Raw genomic sequence first — 19,117 nt, forward strand, 5'->3', positions numbered from 1 at the left:
ATTGTCCCTATAGGATGGATATGTACCCAGGGCTCTTGCCGATGGCAATCTGTCACTAGCAAGTTACAACTCTTATGAGGTACTCAGTTTGATCAAGCTTTATTTACTCTACCACTTTAAAATGATACATTTAAAATTGCAATACTCAATAAGCATCAGGTAAGCGCAGTATTTGCTTAGCACGTGACATTTGCCGGCCAATCACAAATGTTGGCAACCGTGTTGAACACAAATCCTGAAGGGCAGTAAAACGTGTACATCCTGCCTCCGACGCACTGGAAGTACTTGGCACAGTCTGCTGTGTCGCGATAATAACCATCATCTTTATCAGTACAAGTGAACGAGCCTGGAAAACAAGCACAATACTTTAGAGCGGCTGTTACGAGAGTATGCCTACACCAGGGCATAGATGAGACTTAGAGATGATGAGGCGCGTATAAAGACAGTGTCTTTATATGATTTGTTTTCAATGTTTATTTTGCTTTTTGTTGTCTTTTAGTGGTTCTCGTTAACGTTCAGTGCTGATGTTGTTATCCTTTTGTTAATTATGGCTGACGTCTAGAGAAGGTAATCCTCTTCTTAGCCATGAAGTGAGAATAGTGATCTTGGTAGGGTCCTGTCAGCTAGCTCGTAACGATAAAATGGGGCGAAGAACTAACCTGAAGGTGCGGCTGTTGTTGGAGGGACTGGGGTCACTGTTGAGCTCTTAAGCACTGCAAATGCGTACTCTGAGTAGCGTTTACCGCTGATCACGTTGTTCTGATCCCAGGAAACATCCCACAGCATGATCCCTCCAATACCGGGCAGATCACGGACTTTCTGCACAACAGCAATCATAGAACAATTATCCGAGAACTGCTTTTGTCACCCTCCGTCCGACAAAGGTTCACTTTCTTTAAACTGCCTCGCCTTTATTTCTTAGACCAACCACAATACCCAAACAATATTCCCAAACATTGCTCTTTCTCTTCCACTCTACCCTTTCGTTGGCACTTCCATCATTCCAAAGATGCCCTCTTTCTTTCTCTCTTTACTACCTAATTATCTTTTCAGCCACCCCTCTTCCCGTCACCCGCTCGTTCCATCCAGCTAACCTGATACATTGTTCTGAGCTCCGAAGGCGGTCTGTAGAACTGAGCGTCGCTCGCTCCACCAGTCGCAGCGGGAAGACCCACAAATATGAGTGGCCCACGCGGATATCGCTTATTGGCAAAGTCCAGCCACTTATTCAAGCTCTTATAGAAGTCATTGCCGGCACCGGTATGACAGAAGTTATTGTAGAATTGAATGTACAGATGGTCAACAAGTTCTCCTGCCTCACCAAGCCCTTTCAAGGATAATGAATTTTATCACTGTAGAACCATGTTAACAAGCGCGTTTTATTATGTAATGACAACAACCTAGGAACCAGAGGCTCGAAACTTCACTCGTTCACTTGCTCTGTCGACAACGACTGAGCTGAGTTGGTCGTAGTTTGTTCGTCTGGGTAGGAGTGAAGCTTATGGAACCTCTGGGACCCAATAAAACACAGCCTCCAAGCGCATAATACATAACTGAAGCATGTTTTAAAGAGTGGCTAATAAAGACGATTGAAGTGTTACCATAGTTCTGAAATAGAAATGGCTTCGTAGATTTTAGGCCAAGAGGTAAAGTTTTCTGAAAATCCGTTTTTGGTATCGCTCACGCGACAATACGGTTACAACCCTGGTCCTTGACCTTGAGACTGGTCTTTGACCTAATGACCCCAATGCTATGAATTTAACCCTTTCCTATAAAGACCTTTTCCTAACAAGGCTTCCCCTTCTCTTAATTGCTTGCTGGAGTTCTGACCTGTTCCGGCTCCAGGCCCCAAGTAATGGTCGGGGTATGGGCACTGGGGTGCGCCCGTGATCAGGTATTCCCGAGACAGGTCAGCGTCCATGAGTCGACGCATTTCGCGGATCAAGTGCTCGTAGTATTGTCCACTTCCTGCTTGAATATTAAGGTCTATTCCGCTAGCACAGCGCTGATGAATTAATAAATGCAACTCGTACAGATTGATTTGGATGTATAAGACTTATTCGGTTTTAACGTAATATGGGTCAGAAGAAGCTTATCTCAAGGCATTTTAATTGGGTGCCCTGTGCTTCGCGGTTTATGTCAATAAGACATCAACTTAAACCCCCCCCCCCCCCCTTTTTTTCTCACCAACAGGGCCTGAAACAGGGAAATCAAGTGGTAGTTAGCAGGGAAACACGGGAAAAAAACGGGAGAAATTGAATTTCGAATTTTGCTAGGTTATATACGTTCGCATCGGCACGCAAATTTGTTACACTTTTCACATCTGATCCCCTTTTCAAATTATCCTTCCAGTTATTATGTATTATGCTTTCACTAACTAGCAGGCCCTTGGCAATACATCCGCGCCTAACGTCTACTCTGTTGCAATAGGCGAATCGCACAGAGTCACGTGACTTTTAAGGTGGCAAGGTCTCGCGCGCTTTGGATATTGGCAGCAAATAAGAACCGATCAGCCGGAAATTTTATTTGTCAGAAAATCCTATTTCTTATGTAAATGTTTTCTTTTTCGTCACTCTCTGAGTTGTTACTCTGATATTGACGTGAGTTTGGCATGTGATTTCTTAGTGCATAGTCACCTCCACACCATCACTAACCTTCCAAACGGCCTGAGGTTCGTAGTGCCGTCGAACCTGCTCCCACCAAGGAAGAGATCGTAGAAGGTATTGGCAAGTTCTTTGGCCTTGGCTGGGCTTGGTAGAGTCCCATCCCCCGTGGCGCCACCAACCGATATCAGAACTTTCTTACCCATCTTTTGGCACTCCTTGATACCGTTTTCAATCTCGGGGCAACGCAGCAGGTACGGGTAGTCGGTCGATACGGAATCCTTGCAGTGGAAAGCGAAGTTCAATGCCGGTAGCTCACCTGAAGGAAAAGCGGATCACATGACTTCTTTCCTCGTTTGTCTTACCATAGACCAGAATAATGCCCCCCCCTCCCCTCGGGTTAGGATGGTTTCTTAAAAAAACTCACCAGCATCCAGGATTTCATGAAGGGGGGGTGGGGGGGAGGGACGAGCCAAAGTAGCGGGCGCCAATATATACAGCACATGGCTCCTGGATCCGCCACTGGCTGCGTTATGCAATATACTGAGAGCTTTGACAAAGCTTAGTGGTAATACTAGTCTTGGCTACAGGACCAGCTAGATCCGTTAGATGTTTTATTATAACTTGTATTACATGGCTTGTTTCAATATTACCACCTTTAAATGAGTGTGTGTGTGAGGGTGGGGGTAATAATTATTAAGAAATGTTCGCGAAGTAAGGGAATATGCCGTTAAACAATATCAATCAGGTAGAAACGATAATATCCTTTCAGATATCGTTTCAGACCATTGCTTATTCCTAAATAAGGTCCGTAGGCCTTCCCGTGGTCTGGTGGTCAGTGTATAAGAAAGAGATGCGATGAATGATGAGTATAATATCACCTTTTTGCCTCTTGTCCCAGAACCCGGTGACAAACGCGAGAGCGATGATGTCGTACTTGGTGGTCAGACAGGTCTGGTAAAGAGACTTCTCGTAGTTCGCAGGGCCGTTAGCGGGGCCCGCCCCATTTTGACCCCAATATCCGACGAGTCTCTGGCGACCGGTGTAGGACTCTAGGGAAAACGAAACAATAACTCTTTGTAAGTCGCATGTTTATGTTTGAATTCGCAAGGATTGGAATCAAAGAAGTCTACTACCCATTCGGTAACGCAAGTATCAGGCAATTTTATTTTTCAAAAGTCGGAGAGGAAAAAAACCAGGTGTATACTTCATAGGGAACGATGAAACCCGACACTCGGGCTACCTATTCGGGAGAACAACAACCATGACGGAAAAACTTGACTTGACGCTTCAAATAAGACCCTTTCACATAGAATAAGGCGGAGAATTACTCTGAGTACTTAGTTACTTATAGCAAACAAAATATCAAGTGCGACTTTTTTTAAATTGATGCGACTTTTTGTAAAGTGTCATTAAAATTTGAGCTTTTCGTCCCTGAACTGATACACAGGGCAATGATGATCAAGGAAAAATTATCTTAAAAAGCCAAAATCTGGTTATGTGCACTTCGGCCTCACGTTATTTGTGTTTTGAAAATCAGTCCGTAATACAAGGAACCTATAGCCATTGTAAGAAATTGTGTCTTCTCTCTCTATCTGGAATTGCGCGTTTTCCAGGTTTTTCCGTCATGTCGAGAACAACGCGTATCTTACCAAAGCCAGAAGAAGGACAAAAGTTCGTTAACTAATAGTAGTTTTAGGACCGCAACGTTCTAGTATCAGATCTTAATGAAAAAAACAAAAACTCCAGTGATGCGAGAGTCAAATAAACTTGTGTAAAAAGTTATAAGGTTTGTCCATATATTATATCTCGTTACCTCTACGTCCTGACGCTGCCGCCGCAAAGCCAATCAGGATCAGCACTAACAACTTCATATCGTCGCTGTTCCTCAATCCAATGTAAACACTCCTTTATCTGCCCCAGTAGATATATGAGCTACTCATAACACTGATAATTACATATGCGAGCAGTTAAAATGTGCTATAACAATGCAACTAGTGAAGCGAGGTTACGAGTAGGTAAGAGCAGCGCCATAAATAGCGGAAACCTAACAAAAAAGAAATATGTGACCATACATGTGCCACATATATGTCTTGCATACTTTCGATATATGTCAACTATATGTGGCATGTATGGCAGGAGTGTACGCCAGGTATCACAATTTGTTTGAAACATGTTTAGCATATATGTGACATATACGTGCTGAGGAAAGATGTGACATATATGTGGAGAAAAGATATGCGTGCCACTAATCACTTTTATAAGGGATATTTTCCATATTCAGTTGAAAATGATTAATAAAAAGTAATAAGTCATTGAATCTAGGAATTCGGATTAAACTTTATCTAACTTTTTAGAAGAAGATAGAATTAAGAACTCGCATGGCCCCTATTTGCTTTACTGGCTAAGATTAAAAAATTACGAAGTAGGCAGTGACCAAAATTCGTATGCTAATTTTTGTGATCAGGGGGCGTTGTAGCTTCCTTTCTTACCTAAGGCAAAATCAGCCTGCTCGAAGTGATGCGAAACACCGACTGGTAACACTCCTATACCCCTCTCAATAGTTTCTAAGAAACAGCAAATTATTCAATTATATTGGGCGACATAATAGTAGATTGGTCTGGAGAGGTTTCAAAATATTTTTAACTGCATTTGAATTACCAAGGGCGAGTATATAATTGCCTATGATTATGCATTGTTTAAGCTTTGTTTGGCTGTACATGTCGTTGCCTTGACGATCTGTCTATTTTAGGTGACAAATAAATGGGTTTGTATTGGGAATAGAACTGATGACTTTTCCTAGATCATTTATCATATAAATGATACGCGAATAACAATGCAGGTACGACAGAGCTCCTTTGTAAATCCGAGGAAACGGCCCCCTTCTCCCTGCTCCGGTGGTAGCTACGGCCCTGGCTAATACTAGACTATCGACATATGTCCGTATCGCATCGGCTTTATTGTAATGTATCAGTTCTCTCAACTAACAACCATCATCAGTTAGAGACGTTAGACCCTTTCTCCCCCGATCAGGGCACGAGCTATAGGTCAACCTCACTCCAAAGTGATGTCTAATGTTTCTAATGTTTGTTAGTGCCGAAAAAAACTACTTATTCTTACTTATAAACTGGATGTATTTGCCTTGGTTTCGCTCCTCCAACGAGCTTTGTGCCTTTCCTGCTGATTACCCTGCCAGGGCAATCAACAGGAAATTAACGGGCTTTTAAAAGTGGAAAGATCACAACAAGTGAAATGTGTTATCGACAAAACAGAGACAGCAGAAATGGAAGAAACTTTCACTAGCGCTCAGATCGCACCCTGCTCGTTCGGTGTGATCACGATCTGATATTAACTCGATGCTTGAATACAGGATCTAGGGGAAGGGTTAAGGGGTTTTTAACCACCCCCCCCCCCCCCCCCATTGGGCTTCAAAATAAAGAAAATGATATCTGAGGGCCAACTACGGCAACACCTGTTGACACTAAAACGTTTGAACCGATTTGTAAGATAATAATGTCTGGGGCGAAAGGTTCGACTACATCCAGATCGTAACGCTGTAACATATATGCTGTTCTTCCCCCGACCCCATTGAATTTTACTGAAATATTCGGGACTGAAATTCCGAAATTCATTTGGCAATTATTGTGTACCATGTGGTCGTGAAGGCGGCGAACAAATGAGTCTCCTAATATTAGAACACGTGCATGTGTCATAGTGGTAAGTACTTGGCTCAAAATTGTTCTCGGCCACGCCCTCTTATCCGTCGACGTTGTCGCATCTTCCGGGGCGGCGGACGGGGAGGGGCAGTGGAAGACGCTTTGCCCCCTCCCCCCCCCACCTTTTGACGTTTCTATGCAGATGTGTTTTTACTTGAACGAGCGGTTTTTACATGTACCTTGTACATGTTACAAGTACATGCTACAAGTGTTACATGTATAAATCGATCAGTCGATGGCTTGACAATAAGACATTATTTTTTAACTGCTTGTATTATTTTCATCTGTACTCTATGGCAAACCCAGGTACCCCCCTTTACACCTCTTTTCGAAATCAAAATCACTCCACTCCCCTCCCCACTTCCGCCCCCCCCCCCCCCCCCCACCACTATTCCCACGCCCCCTACCTTAAAGTCCCTGGATGTATATGTGCCCAGGGCTCCTACTAGCGAATTACAACTCTGATGACGTCCTCAGTTTGATCAAGCTTTATTTACTTTACCACTTTAAATTAATACATTTAAAATTTCAATACTCAATAAGCATCAGGTAAGCACAGTATTTGCTTAGCATGTGACATTTGCCGGCCAATCACAAATGTTGTTAGCCGGGTTGAACACAAGTCCTGCAGGACAGTTGAAGGTGTACATTCTGCCGCCGACACACTGGTAATACTTGGCACAGTTGTCTGGGTCGCGATAATGGCCATCTCCTTTACCAGTACAAGTGAATGGGCCTGAAAGAGAAGCAAAATACTGTAGAGCGACTGTGAGGAGAGAATGGAAATAAGATCGCCTTCACCAGGGGATAGATGTGACTTGGCGATAATGAGGCGCGAGACCAGGACACTGACACTGGAGAAGGTCAACGTCGCTAGTAGTGCATCCGGGCAATGGAATCACACAAAGCTTCCATTTCTTTTTGTAGATCGCTTCTATTCTAGATCTTAGATCTAGATCTTCTATTTGTAAGATTGAAAGAGTCTTAAAAAGGGGGGCATAAGGGTTTGCGGTGATGCGGTTTTGCCTTAAATCTTGCGCGGTTTTTCGCATTTTATTCCACGGTATTGCGGTTTCTCTAGACTGCGTGGTTTACGGTTATTGACTTATTTTGACGGTTTTGCGCTGTTTTGCGTTTCTCTTTGCAGTTTTGTGCGGTTTTGCGGTTTTCGCACCCCCTTTATCCCCTCCCCCTCCCTCCTTAAATGGTCTATAGTGATGACTTGTTCTCATTTTAGTTAACGCTTCTTCAATGTTTATTTTGTTGGTTGTTGCTGTCTTTTAGTTGTTGTTTTCATTGTTCAATGTTTACATTGTTGATGTCTTTCTTGATTGTGGCTCAAATCTAGAGAAGGTATTTTTCTTCTTAGCTATTGAAGTATGAGAGTAGTGGCCTTGGTAGGGTTCTGCCAGCTAGCTCTTAGCTATTGAAGTAAGAGAGTAGTGGCCTTGGTAGGGTTCTGCCAGCTAGCTCTTAGCTATTGAAGTATGAGAGTAGTGGCCTTGGTAGGGTTCTGCCAGCTAGCTCTTAGCTATTGAAGTATGAGAGTAGTGGCCTTGGTAGGGTCCTGCCAGCTAGCTCTTAGCTATTGAAGTATGAGAGTAGTGGCCTTGGTAGGGTTCTGCCAGCTAGCTCTTAGCTATTGAAGTATGAGAGTAGTGGCCTTGGTAGGGTTCTGCCAGCTAGCTCTTAGCTATTGAAGTATGAGAGTAGTGGCCTTGGTAGGGTCCTGCCAATTAGCTCTTAGCTATTGAAGTATGAGAGTAGTGGCCTTGGTAGGGTCCTGCCAGCTAGCTCTTAGCTATTTAAGTATGAGAGTAGTGGCCTTGGTAGGGTCCTGCCAGTCAGCTCTTAACAGTAAAGGGCGGTGCACTAACCTGAAGGTGCGGCTGTGGTTGGAGGGGCTGGCGGCTGAGTGACGGGGGGTGCAGCGGTAGTCTGTCCTGGTAGAGGAGGGGCGGCAGTGGTCACTCCAGGCACGACAGGGGGATTGGTAGCAGTCACTGTTGAGCCTTTAAGCAATGAAAATGCGTACTCGGAGTAGCGTTTACCGCTGATCACGTTGTTCTGATCCCAGGAAACATCCCACAGCATGATCCCTCCAATACCGGGAAGATCACGGACTTTCTGCACAACAGCAAAGATAAATCAGTTTTATTCGAGCATTACTATCGTCACCCCTGTCCCGACAAAGCATCACCCCCTTTAAACTGCCTAGAATACAGCCCCTCCCTCCACGACATCCTAGACCCTCCACAATTTTACTCCTTAGACCAGCCACAACGCCCGGTTATTCTCAAACATTGCTTTTTCTCTTCCACTATACCCATTCATTACCTAACCCTAACCCTTTCTTTCTCTCTTGGCTACCGAAATACAACCACCCCTCTTCCCGTCACACGCCCGTCCCATCCAGTTAACCTGATACATTGCTGTGAGCTCCGAAGGCGGTCTGTAGAACTGAGCGCCGCTCGCGCCACCAGTCGCCGCGGGAAGACCGACAAATATGAGTGGCCCACGTGGAGATCGCTTGTTGGCAAAGTCCAGCCACTGCTTCAAGGTCTTGTAGAACCAATCGCCGGCACCGGTATGACAGTAGTTATTGTAGAATTGAATGTACAGATGGTCCACAAGTTCTCCTGCCTCACCAAGCCCTTTCAAGGATAAGGAATTTTTATCACTGTAGAACCACGTTAACAAGCAGCAAGCCCTTTATTATCAGTTTAATTTGTTTGCACGTAATCACAATAACATGGTACCAGAGGCTTGAAGCCTCACTCCTTCACTGAGCTCAGTCGGTTTTTGTTTATTTTATTTTTTTTCGTTTGGGTACAAGTGAAGCTTGGAACCTCTGGAAGTTGCCCGCCTTGGTCATGCGATGCGCTATCCGGTCAAGCTTCCTTGGCAGGGCAACTGCTATTTTTCTATAATGAATGCATGGCTACAACCCCGGTCCTTGACCTTGGGACTGGGCCATTTCCAATTGAAGGCATCGCCGCGAACTCCCCCATCCCCCCCCCCCCCCCCTACTTTCATTCTATAGCTAAAGTTCTGACCTGTTCCGGCCCCAGGCCCCAAGTAATGGTCGGGGTATGGGCACTGGGGTGCGCCCGTGATCAGATATTCCCGAGACAGGTCAGCGTCCATGAGTCGACGCATTTCGCGGATCAAGTGCTCGTAGTGGTCTCCTCTTCCTCCTTCAATGTCAAGGTCAATACCGTCTAGCACAGCGCTGATGAATTGATAGATGCAACTCAATTTTATTTGTTAAGAATAAGTCCTATTTGCATTCGTAGCTCTCTGACTTGACGGCCGCACCTTTTTCCGTATTTATTTTGGCGTGAGTTTGACACAAAAGACATGAGACATGACATGAGGGAAATTCACCTTTTTGTACCATCGCTAACCTTCCAAACGGCCTGAGGTTCGTAGTGCCGTCGAACCTGCTCCCACCAAGGAAGAGATCGTAGAAGGTATTGGCAAGTTCTTTGGCCTTGGCTGGGCTTGGTAGAGTCCCATCCCCCGTGGCGCCACCAACCGACATCAGCACTTTCTTACCCATCTTTTGGCACTCCTTGATACCGTTCTCGATCTCGGGGCAACGCAGCAGGAAAGGGTAGTCGGTCGATACGGAATCCTCGCAGTGGAAAGCGAAGTTCAATGCCGGGAGCTCGCCTGAAGAGCAAACGGATCATTTTCTTCTTTCACGGACTCCTATAATTTACTATATGTGTTATCATATGAAGATAAGGATCCCCCATTCCCCTTGGACTAGGACACCCTCTAGGTAACCGAGGGTTCAGGATTTCCCGAAGGTGAGGGCTTCGACCCAAAGGAGGGGGCACCAATATATAAGACATATGGCCCTCGCCCTGGACCCCCCCCCCCCCCCTGCCAGTGTTATGCAATATGTTGAGATATTTGATTAGACACTGCTTAAAGCCATATGATAAGTATATCACCTTTTTGCCTCTTGTCCCAGAACCCGGTGACAAACGCGAGAGCGATGATGTCGTACTTGGTGGTCAGACAGGTCTTGTAAAGAGACTTCTCGTAGTTCGCAGGGCCGTTAGCGGGGCCCGCCCCATTTTGACCCCAATATCCGACGAGTCTCTGGCGACCGGTGTAGGACTCTAGGGAAAAAGGAACAAAAACTCATTTGTTAAGCAACAACTGTAAGTCGCTAGCATGGTTTGTGTTTGAATTCACAAACCTTGGAATGAAGGACGTTTAATACCTATTTGGGGAGAACAATGCGTACCAAAATCCAAAGGAAACACATTCCGCTATAAAATTAAATCCTATTTTCAAAAACGATCGTAAGCTAATAGTAGTTTTAGAACTTTTTGCAAAAGTTTATTTGGTAGATGGTTTGTCCTTATCGGACTGATATATTTAGTTACCTCTACTTCCTGACGTTGCCGCCGCAAAGCCAATCAGGATTAGCACTAACAACTTCATATCGTCGCCGTTCCTCAACCCAATATGAACACTTCGCTATCTGCCCCAGTAGATATATAGGCTATCTGTCTCATGCGGGGCATACCAACAGGTGCACTCTGTGTAAACAGCACGTCCTATGACTGCTACCGTCAAGTGACAATTCGGAATACACGGGCCATAGTGGTCCAGTATTTTGTGCAGGGGATTATTTGTACTTTCTTAGTTCGCATTAGCATAGTTATGCTTCTCATAGCAAGTATACAGAGCTATGTAGACAATTTACATACAAAGCGAAATAATAAAAAGAAGAATGTGTGTTTATAGACGTATTTCTACATATTTCAGCATTCCTTTCGCGTCCACTCATACCTTGGTCAGGCGTTAAGTGTTTTTTGTTCTTATGTCAATAACTTGTAAGCACGTTACCTGACAAGGACACGCCCCCGCGAGCAATGTGTGCCGCACCACCTCCTGATCAAATACAGCCCCCTTTGTGCTACCTTCACCGAACATGCGACACTGGTTTAGGACAGACATTGTCACAGTCACAGTAAACACACCTGACTTCCATGCAAAGTAACCTAGCAAGTTTTTAAGTCGGCTATTTGAAGGGGCCGTATGCGTTCAGAAAAAAAAGAGGGGGGCTTGAAAATTAGGAAAAATCTCCAGCCATCCCGGCTCCATCCCCTCCATGGCCTCTATTACTTTTATTCTGGCACTGTTAACATGTATGTATGATTCCAGAAAAAGATCAGTGCCCCCAGAAAATGATAGCTCAAAATTTTGCTGTCGTCCGCACGACAAGCTCTCGTCATTCGCAGTCATCTTTACAACTAATCCCAGGGGCCGATCCAGGAGTTGAAATATTGTCCTTCCGTGGATTTTCGCCCACCTATAGCTCCGCCCAAAAATCCAGGCGCAGATCTCCCTTTCCCTCTTGTGTCCTAAGAAGTGCTAATTAGGTTTTAGTTTACCCCTTAGGTTGAAGCAGGGAGGGGCGAGGAAGTCACGAAAATGTTCAATTATTTCACGAGTTCTTACCACTATTTCCAAGGCTTCCAACTGGGGATGGCCACAGAAGCGCGCGAAATCCCCTTGGTGGGTCAGAATGTTTTTGCGTATACGACTGCGCATCCATCCTCTTTCCCCTCCCCTCAGCAAATCCTGGCTTCACGTAGAGATGAGGTAAAACAGGTAAAAATGTGTAATCTTTATTGCAAGCAAGCCCACACTTACAGACGTCACCTGATGGTATCATTGGACCTGTTCATGAATTCACTCTGAACATCTGCTTCGCCTGTTTTTGAAGGATAGTAAAAGTACGAAAATATACTGCCTAAAAAGTTTGAATACTCATACTCTAGCATATAAAGTGCGAAGTTTGTTGATGCAATTATGCCTTTAGAACCTACTATTTCACAAAACATTTGTTCACAGAAATCTAAAAGCATTAGGTTATATATAAACCTTGACGCAAACAAATCATTGATTAATTTCTAATTCTGAATATCTATTAGATATTCAAGAAGCTGCAAAGGCGGCTTTCTTTGCTTTGAATTGCTCCTTGCGCTGCTTTGCAAGTTCTGCCTCTTTCTTTCTCTCTTCCTGTTCTTGCAGGATTTCCAATTCATACTGAGACGAAGCTTGAGCCTGTTTGATTTTCGCTTCAAAGAAGGTAGCGGCACCTCCTACACCAACCTCGTCAACATCAATCTCCGCAAGACGGGCAAGTTCCGCCAAGCCAGAACCCTCAACAAGCTCACCGGCTGCTGACTTGCGAAAAATCAGAAGAAACTGGAAAAAGAAGACATGGTACGTCTATAGATGTATGTAGCTTGCTTAGAAGTGACTCTGAGTGTCAGAAACAAAAAATGACTGCTAAGCAGACTAGATAAAGAAAGCTTAAAAAGTGTTTCTAGTCATGCAATAATTTCAGACCAATTGAGACCTTGTGTTGATTTCCCTGATTCCAATGGTTCTATGTACACAACCGTGTTTTTTCTCAGCTTGTCTGTAGTCTTAGTCTCTAGGCATACCAGCCACATAGCTAGGCTCAAAACCAACCACCCCCCCCCCCCCCACCACCACCACCACCCTCTTAGTCTCTAGGCATACCAGCCACATAGCTAGGCTCAAAACCAACCACCCCCCCCCCCCCACCACCACCCTCTTAGTCTCTAGGCATACCAGCCACATAGCTAGGCTCAAAACCACCCCCCCCCCACCACCACCACCACCACCACCCTCTTAGTCTCTAGGCATACCAGCCACATAGCTAGGCTCAAAACCAACCCCCCCCCCCCCACCACCACCACCACCACCACCCTCTTAGTCTCTAGGCATACCAGCCACATAGCTAGGCTCAAAACCACCCACCCCCCCCACCACCACCACCACCCTCTTAGTCTCTAGGCATACCAGCCACATAGCTAGGCTCAAAACCAACCACCCCCCCCCCCCACAACCACCACCACCACCCTCTTAGTCTCTAGGCATACCAGCCACATAGCTAGGCTCAAAACCAACCCCCCCACCACCACCACCACCACCACCACCCTCTTAGTCTCTAGGCATACCAGCCACATAGCTAGGCTCAAAACCAACCACCCCCCACCACCACCACCACCACCACCCTCTTAGTCTCTAGGCATACCAGCCACATAGCTAGGCTCAAAACCAACCACCCCCCCCCCCCCCCCCCCCCCACCACCACCACCCTTTGGCTGCCAAATGTGGTCTATTATTATTACTTTTTTGCATGTTATATATTCAAGAATGTTCATCCTCCTCAGCCAATCCTGAAAGCACACCTGCAAACCTCACCTCTCTAAAGCTCACTCGACCATCATTGTCTTCGTCCACTTCCTTGATCATGCCCTTTAGGCCAATATGGGTCTGTGGACAACCCAACTTTTCCATCATCTGCTTCATCTCCATTAGATCCAAAAATGTGTTATTATCTACATCATATCTATGAAAAATAATGTCATGTCATTTAAATGCTGTCATCCCATAAGGAAAAAAAACAGGTATTATTTGTATCTGTAACACAAAAATAACATAATAATAGTAACAGAGGTACTAAAAAGTATGCTATTTTATGGGGGAAGGGGAGGAGGCAATTAATTTCCAAAGGGAAAGAAACAAATGATATTTTTTATGGGGAGGGGGTAGTATATGGCTGTTTCTGACTGGTTCACTCTTACATGGTAATAAGCATGATGGGTAGGTCCAGGAGTTCCAATGGGGGGGGGGGGGGGGGGGGGGGGAGACTTGATTCATTAATTTATCTTTGATAACTAATATGCATTCATATTTCAAGTAAAATCTATGAAAATAGGAGGGGCCATGGGCAGATGGCAGCTAGGCCCACTCCTAGACATGCCCATCATGTCATGGGTTAAATTTCCATGAACTGTTGTAATTAGAAATGAAATAGAATGCTTACTAATGTTTGTTACCTTCTACTAAAATTAAAATAAGATAAGAGTGACAAATTTGAATTGCAGCTACTCTATTTTGCCTGATGCTCCTTTAGGGCTGAAAACACACTCAAAATGAACCACGCCCAATCTCACAATGCCCTCATTAGCATCACTAATAAAGCACCATAAATGGTTGATGACATGCATACATGCATATCAATAAAATTTAATTAAAGATTACAGAATCGATAAGTGGCTAGTATGTTAACATGATCTTAACTCATTAGTACCAGATACACTTTAATTGTAGTGTCATAGCTGTATGGAATAGGTATATTAGCTGCGTTAATGACGGCCTCTGCATGTTTCAGCGAGTGCGGAAATGCGGTGTATCATTAACCGTGAGTTGTGACAGAAACGAGAGGCAATCAAATTCTGATCAAATAAAGGGTTAGCCTTACTAAATGAGATTCTTTATGATAGCCCAGATAAAATAATATTTCAAAATCATTAGGACAAACTTTAGAAAGTAGAATGCATTCTTGTCAGAACTAAGTCATGTGATAAAATAGCAATTGTATTTGTATCAATCCAAACATCGAATTTTTCACACTATAACAAGTATTTTTGTAAACATTTGCTTCTATGACTAAAGATTATCATTAAATCGCAATATAATAATATTGATCAAAGTGGAAATAGCTTACTTCTTGAACATCTTTTCGAATTCCTTTATTTGCTTGCGACTAAATTCTTTGAACTCGGTATAGGGATTGAAGACTTGAATCTTGAATCGAGGCTTTTCTTCGCCCTCATTAATGGCGGTTCTCCTTGCGAGCTTGCTGGCAAGTTCGTCGGTTTCAGACATGTTATAAACGCAGGTAAATTCCTCAAAACGTTGGATCCTCCTTCGCACGTCTTGCCCCTTTGAACGAAAGATCGAACTCCTTCGCGTGTTCCTGTTTCTGATTGGCTCTGATAACAATTCTTTGACTGGCAGTCAGCTGTAACAAGATATACAAAGCTTCCGGTGACTCCATATATGGACGAAGTGTTTGAGTACGGAAGTTGTTATTGTTGTTTTTGTCGAATAAAAACACGAAAAATAAACATAAAGAGCGAGGAACTTGCACGAAATATTGTCGATCCCTGCCTCGTTATAGAATTAAACATGGCCCATTTTCCTTGATATCATGAATAGTTTTCTGTTTTAGAATTCGTAAAATTCTGATCAGTTGATAGAATGTCACGTCTCAACTGTCTACAACAACTTCCCGTTTATATTACAAGGGCGTAGCCCAAGGGAGTGGCCCAGGCCTCTCCCCCCCTTCTAGCAACCAAGAATACATTAAATGTCACCAGTTTACTTCCGGTCTATTCGTAACAATCTCCGATGTTTTTTAACGGAAAACGCGAAAAATATTTCAGAATATTGAAAGCAGTGTGTTTATTGGAAGTTTCTTTGAGGATGTGATTGATAATTTGGAGCGGATGGCCTGTTTAATATCTCGGATTTTAATAGATTCTTTTGTTTTTAAACAGTTGAGGTTTCCGTCGGACCTCCGGAAGTAAACTGGTGATAATGCGGCTTTAAATACGCCGCTGTATTAGTTTGATTAAACCTAATAATCAAATGGAAAACGATATGTAAACACGTCTTGAATAACTAAGAGCGAGGGGCTGGTAAAAAAAAACCTCCCAATTCCTTGCATAGTACAACTCTTTGATTGTTGATTATGGACTTTTGACCCTCTCCTATATTAGGTGTGTCAGGATATACAATCAATACAAGATATGGATGGGCAGGGAAGAGGGTGTTAACAGCTTTGATTTATACTAGAGCAGAGCCTGAAAAAAGGGTAACCCACTCCTTTGTCTTCTTCATTCATGCTTACTTCGTCCTATTACTAGAAAGGGAGAAACCTCTGTATATCAATCCAAGTAATTTCTGTTTCTCCTCTCTGGTTTTTCTCTCACAAAAACAACAATTTTAGTTCAAACCTGTATTTTGTGATCAGACATGATATAGTTGTAGCATATTGCACCAGTAAATATGCCTTTAACTTGCCTTGCCTCTGAACCATGTAGTTAGATATATAGGGTATATTATACAGGGTGCAAATGGGGTGATTAGGTTCTCCCAAAGCATGCATAGATTTTAACTGTACCTGCTGGATAGAACATGAAAACCGTATGCTAATTTTATTGACACAAAACCACTTTATTCAGATAATGACCTATATTGATACAATTCCGTAAGCAGGTCTCAAATTCTGAGAAACTCCCTCATCAACCTGTGCTTTACCAAGTAGGCTTTCTGCACTGGCATCATAAGCTTATAAGAAAAAGTACCTTAGCATTAAATCACTATCTTCGTGTGGTTCTGTATATGTTATATTCCTACATACTACTTTGGTTATCATGCGATCTCAGAAGAATCTACCGTCCTGTTTAATAGTATGAATGAGCAGTATATGTATGGGATAGTTGTCCAAAGAGGGTTACAGATAAAAGGCATGGATGTTACAGTGCTGGAACATTGTGTCTTGAATACACATAGAGGGGGAGCAACTGTGTTGACTAACATTATATAGTTTCAGACTCATTAGGGAGAGGTGGTGTGCCTCCCCCTGCTGTGGCCCTGTGGTTAACAGGTGATATGTACAAGATTACTGTACAGCTTTAAGAAATTTGTTAGACTGAGGAAGTTCAGCTTGCTATGAATTCACCACCTTTAAAAATGATCTACACACAAACATTGGTGGTGAAAGCTTTTTTTCATACATTATAACCCTAGTTATTTGGCATAGAGCAAGCATCTTCATTGCATTCCATCTTTGGTTTACTATCTGTTGGTAGCGAGCATGCATCCTCTGAACACTCCATTGCAGGTTGGGCTGAAGGCCCTGCTCCACCACTTGCCTCGCTTATGCCAAGTGCATTTAAAATGGTAGCATTGGCCACATGGTCACCAGGGGAAGACTGCTGATGGGACAGTAAGATTTTATCTCCTCCCTGGGTTACAATCAGCATGCCACCAGTTTGCATTCCATCCCCTTTCATGTTCCCCTTGATACCCTTTGCATTGCTCTATTGGGATAAAAGAAAATATTTGTGAAAAATCATTTCTAAATTCATTTCTAAAATCATTTCATTAGGCTGCACATTGCCTAATGGGTACAGTACATTGATTATAATGAGGAAGCTTTCTTTTTTTGCAAAATCAAAATCAAGTTTATTTGCCTTTACAGGGCAATTAGTAACAAACAGTAATTAACTGTACCTTTGATAAAGCATCTCTAGTTACTTTTGCCATTAGACCTCCAAATACACTCAGGGCATTGTACCTAATAATATGAGGAATATATTACATCTAAATCAATTTGTTCTTCTGTGTCACATACAGTTCAGTTAAAAAAGCAAGAGATGATTATTAATCAGCCATTGCACAAAAAGTAGTTTTTCTCTTCATGCAGGTGACCATGTGATAAAGCAAAACTGGGATGCAAAATGCAAACACAGCAAGAATCTAGAGATTATCTACTTACTTCTTGAAGCCCAAGTCTTTGTAGCATTTCTTTTCAGTATCAATAAAAAGTTCTGTAAGGCAAACCAAATTTTTTCCTAAGCTTTATTTGAACTTGCACACACTAGGAGTATAGTAAGGATTTTCTTACTACAGTATACTCTAGTGTACAGGGCCAGGCAGTTTGGCAATTTGTGAGTGCAACAAAATAAAAATCGTGATTCATGATTGTGTCATCACCATGACTTGTGAATAGCAAAACTTGATCAGTGTAATTTGTCATTGGTGCTCTTAAAATTCAGTTAATTTTCATGAATTGGGGAGGATTGTTCCTTGTCTAGTATATGCTAGTTAACTGTGAAAATCCCACCTATCTAACAATAAAATCTGAGCCCATAATAAATTTTTTATCTGCAGATTACTAGATCTGAGGAGTAACTCCCTGCATCTTCCTTGCCCCTTTCCTGCCCCTCATAGCTTTGACTGCTTGCAGCCCCTCCTTAGGTAAACACAAAGAAAAACATGCTCGTGTTGCAGGGGCCGATCAAGAGTTCCAAAAAGAGGGGGGGAGCAAGGGTTACAAGAAAGGGGGGCCAGATTCATAATTCTTTCGTGGATTTCCTTATATTTCTTATTAATTTGAAGCCAAATATCTAAAAATAGGGGGTGGAGCGGCCCTGCTAGGCCCACCACTAGACCCGCCCCTGTGTGGATACTCAGGTCACCACAGGCTATTGGTTTGCTTTTTTTCAGACAGTGTTAAAGACCTTTCGCTGCACCCCTATACCCAAACAAGAGCTGATAACACCTTTCCCTCGCGGGTTCGAAGCAGTCTTACGCTAGCTAGAATACCTGTGATGGTTACACACCTCCATTGAAGAAATTCCCTTCTTGAAACTCAGTAAGTCCGAGCTCTTCCAGACCAACGGCGCAGAGTTTGACATTGTGTGCTTCCAGCTGGGGCTTCAAAGAACTAAGTTCCGTAGCCCACAGCCGGCACAACTGTCATCCGAACCTTCGCAGAAAGGCAACCACAGTGGTCTGCTTTTCCCAGAGACTTTCAACTTTCACTAACTGGTAAGAGCATGCGAATGAGATAGGGTTCTAGAAACTGTGAATTGTTGGATTATTGTCGACTTACTTGCCCTGTTGCCACACACTTAACTAAATTGTTGGCTATCTTGCTCAATTCCATGTTTGGGTGAAGTAGGTAGGTGGAATTTCGATAGAAATTGCTTCCAAACAACTTCGCCCCGCCACCACACCAATGCAATGGCGGATTATGTAATCAACACAACCTTAGGAGTCACGTGGTAGTTTGAGGATGGTGAGAGGTGGGGAGGTGGGGTGGGGGAAGGGGAGGAAAATTCGTCTTCGTCTTGTGATGTCACGCAATCGTGTTCT

General features: G+C 43.5%; 3 protein-coding genes across 3 annotated transcripts; all 3 read right to left on the reverse strand.

Annotated features, from left to right (window-relative positions):
• Positions 1–83: 83 nt before the first annotated feature.
• On the reverse strand, positions 84–10,921 carry LOC5504627. Its single transcript, XM_048725370.1, has 16 exons — positions 10,723–10,921; positions 10,282–10,452; positions 9,727–9,994; positions 9,376–9,551; positions 8,741–8,973; positions 8,197–8,446; positions 6,891–7,055; positions 6,817–6,823; positions 4,420–4,511; positions 3,485–3,655; positions 2,636–2,922; positions 2,188–2,196; positions 1,831–2,005; positions 1,095–1,327; positions 660–819; positions 84–346 (listed from the first exon to the last, which is right to left on the reverse strand). Exons 1-16 carry the CDS (start codon positions 10,778–10,780, stop codon positions 177–179), a joined length of 2,625 nt encoding a protein of 874 aa, XP_048581327.1. The 5' UTR covers positions 10,781–10,921; the 3' UTR covers positions 84–176.
• Positions 10,922–11,957: 1,036 nt separating this feature from the next.
• On the reverse strand, positions 11,958–15,148 carry LOC5504629 (EF-hand domain-containing protein D2). The gene is made up of 3 exons (XM_048724836.1): positions 14,895–15,148; positions 13,586–13,733; positions 11,958–12,556 (listed from the first exon to the last, which is right to left on the reverse strand). Exons 1-3 carry the CDS (start codon positions 15,053–15,055, stop codon positions 12,284–12,286), a joined length of 582 nt encoding a protein of 193 aa, XP_048580793.1. The 5' UTR covers positions 15,056–15,148; the 3' UTR covers positions 11,958–12,283.
• A 1,239-nt stretch (positions 15,149–16,387) lies between these two features.
• On the reverse strand, positions 16,388–19,013 carry LOC5504619 (prostamide/prostaglandin F synthase-like). The gene is made up of 5 exons (XM_001625476.3): positions 18,855–19,013; positions 18,583–18,787; positions 17,736–17,787; positions 17,471–17,534; positions 16,388–17,277 (listed from the first exon to the last, which is right to left on the reverse strand). Exons 1-5 carry the CDS (start codon positions 18,906–18,908, stop codon positions 16,981–16,983), a joined length of 672 nt encoding a protein of 223 aa, XP_001625526.2. The 5' UTR covers positions 18,909–19,013; the 3' UTR covers positions 16,388–16,980.
• Positions 19,014–19,117: the final 104 nt, after the last annotated feature.

Source organism: Nematostella vectensis, chromosome 3, assembly GCF_932526225.1.
Source record: "Nematostella vectensis chromosome 3, jaNemVect1.1, whole genome shotgun sequence".
NCBI classification, from domain to species: Eukaryota; Metazoa; Cnidaria; class Anthozoa; order Actiniaria; family Edwardsiidae; genus Nematostella; species Nematostella vectensis.